General features: G+C 51.0%; 1 protein-coding gene across 1 annotated transcript in view; it reads left to right on the forward strand.

Moving 5' to 3' along the window:
- The window catches only part of plod3 (procollagen-lysine, 2-oxoglutarate 5-dioxygenase 3), a 39,004-nt gene that overhangs the window by 5,960 nt on the left and 30,544 nt on the right, over window positions 1-2,500 (forward strand). Inside the window, 3 exon segments of the mRNA XM_079802761.1 lie at window positions 679-776; window positions 904-1,005; window positions 1,090-1,221. Coding sequence (XP_079658887.1) covers window positions 679-776; window positions 904-1,005; window positions 1,090-1,221 — 332 coding nt within the window.

Genomic DNA, 2,500 nt, shown 5'->3' on the forward strand with positions numbered 1-2,500 from the left:
ACCAGGCTAGAAAAACATGTACACACACACACACACACACACACACACACACACACACACACACACACACACACACACACACACACACACACTGCCCCTAAACCTACCCATCACAGGAGACTGTGCAGTTTACTTTCTGTGAAAAAAACCTCATTCTGTGTAATTTATAAGCATTTTGAAAAGTGAGGACATGGGGAACGTCCTCATATTTCACCCTCTTTTTGTAATACCAGTGTCATTAATACACATTTGTGTCCTGATATTTCACAAAAACATTCCCACACTCACTCTCTCTTACACACACACACACACACACACACACACACACACACACAATCTTACACATTCACTCACTCTCTCATACACTCTCACTCACTCACTCACTCACTCTCTCTCACACACACACACACACACACACACACACACACACACACACACACACACACACACACACTCATTATCACACACACAGGGACGCACAACAGCACGTGAATACACTCACTGCCATAGAAAACAATTTAAAAAAGGAGACTCGTTGCAAAAAATGTCTGATCGTGTCAGGATGAATTTATCTTTGTAACGTCAAATTCACACATTCTCCAAAAGCGGTGGCGTATGTGTAGGCCTGTTGTGATTCTGCGTGTTTTCCGTGCTTGTGATGGATGTGTGTTTTTCCAGAGGAAGTGGTGCTGAAGTTCGAGAAATCCAGAGTCAGAGCTCGGAACGTGGTGTATGACACACTTCCTGTCGTTATCCATGGCAACGGGCCAACTAAGGTAAACACAAACATTCTGCACAGTAATCCTACAGTTATGCCCGCATTTAATGCACACACACCCATCAGACTGGGATCTAGACTTGCATGAATGACGTGTGTGTGTGTGTGTGTGTGTGTGTGTGTAGCTCCAGCTGAATTATCTGGGTAACTATGTGCCGACGGCGTGGACGTACGAGAACGGGTGTGGGAACTGTGACGATGATTTGCTGGACCTGAGTCATCTGTCTGTGAGTGTCCCAATATTAACACACTCGACATGACTGACAGGTTTATGAGGATGAATTATGACCGAGATGTGTGTGTGTGTGTAGGACGAGGAGATGCCGCTGGTCCACATCGCTGTGTTTATCGAGCAGCCGACGCCATTTCTGGAAGAATTTCTGGAGAGGCTCGTGACGCTGAACTACCCACACACACGCCTACGACTCTTCATACACAACAACGTACGTACAGCTCTTCACACTGTTTACATGATGTGTGTAACGTTCATGCTAAAGCCGTGTGTCCCAAAGCGCTTTTTCCAGAGGCTTTTCACCAAGCCGTCCAATCACAGTGGAGGAGGGGCGGGACAAACACCACACCAACCAAACGTCACATTCTGCTTGTACTGCGAATAATGATAGCAAACGAAGACTAGTTCATCTCTTCATCCAAAACCAGAGCCAGAGCAAGTCTGTGACATTGTGTCCGCATTTATACTTATTCAGAAACATGATGTTCGTGGAATCAGACGCTAGTCACAGTTCTGCAGATCATATGAGCCTCACTGAACAGCATAGAAATGGATAAAAATGCTTTGGACACACAAGCTAACTGAGGGACATGTGCACACATGCACTAATGACAGTTCAGACCTATGCCAGAGTGTGTGCCTATGCCAGAGTGTGTGCCTGTGCCAGAGTGTGTGCCTGTGCCAGAGTGTGCCTGTGCCAGAGTGTGTGCCTGTGCCAGAGTGTGCCTGTGCCAGAGTGTGCCTGTGCCAGAGTGTGTGCCAGTGCCAGAGTGTGTGCCAGTGCCAGAGTGTGTGCCAGTGCCAGAGTGTGTGCCAGTGCCAGAGTGTGTGCCTGTGCCAGAGTGTGTGCCTGTGCCAGAGTGTGTGCCTGTGCCAGAGTGTGTGCCTGTGCCAGAGTGTGTGCCTGTGCCAGAGTGTGTGCCTGTGCCAGAGTGTGCCTGTGCCAGAGTGTGCCTGTGCCAGAGTGTGTGCCTGTGCCAGAGTGTGCCTGTGCCAGAGTGTGCCTGTGCCAGAGTGTGTGCCAGTGCCAGAGTGTGTGCCAGTGCCAGAGTGTGTGCCAGTGCCAGAGTGTGTGCCAGTGCCAGAGTGTGTGCCAGTGCCAGAGTGTGTGCCTGTGCCAGAGTGTGTGCCTGTGCCAGAGTGTGTGCCTGTGCCAGAGTGTGTGCCTGTGCCAGAGTGTGTGCCTGTGCCAGAGTGTGTGCCTGTGCCAGAGTGTGTGCCTGTGCCAGAGTGTGTGCCTGTGCCAGAGTGTGTGCCTGTGCCAGAGTGTGTGCCTGTGCCAGAGTGTGTGCCTGTGCCAGAGTGTGTGCCTGTGCCAGAGTGTGTGCCTGTGCCAGAGTGTGTGCCTGTGCCAGAGTGTGTGCCTGTGCCAGAGTGTGTGCCTGTGCCAGAGTGTGTGCCTGTGCCAGAGTGTGTGCCTGTGCCAGAGTGTGTGCCTGTGCCAGAGTGTGTGCCTGTGCCAGAGTGTGTGCCTGTGCCAGAGTGTGTGC

The sequence above is a fragment of the Gobio gobio genome, assembly GCF_949357685.1.
Source record: "Gobio gobio genome assembly, chromosome: 21".
NCBI classification, from domain to species: domain Eukaryota; kingdom Metazoa; phylum Chordata; class Actinopteri; order Cypriniformes; family Gobionidae; genus Gobio; species Gobio gobio.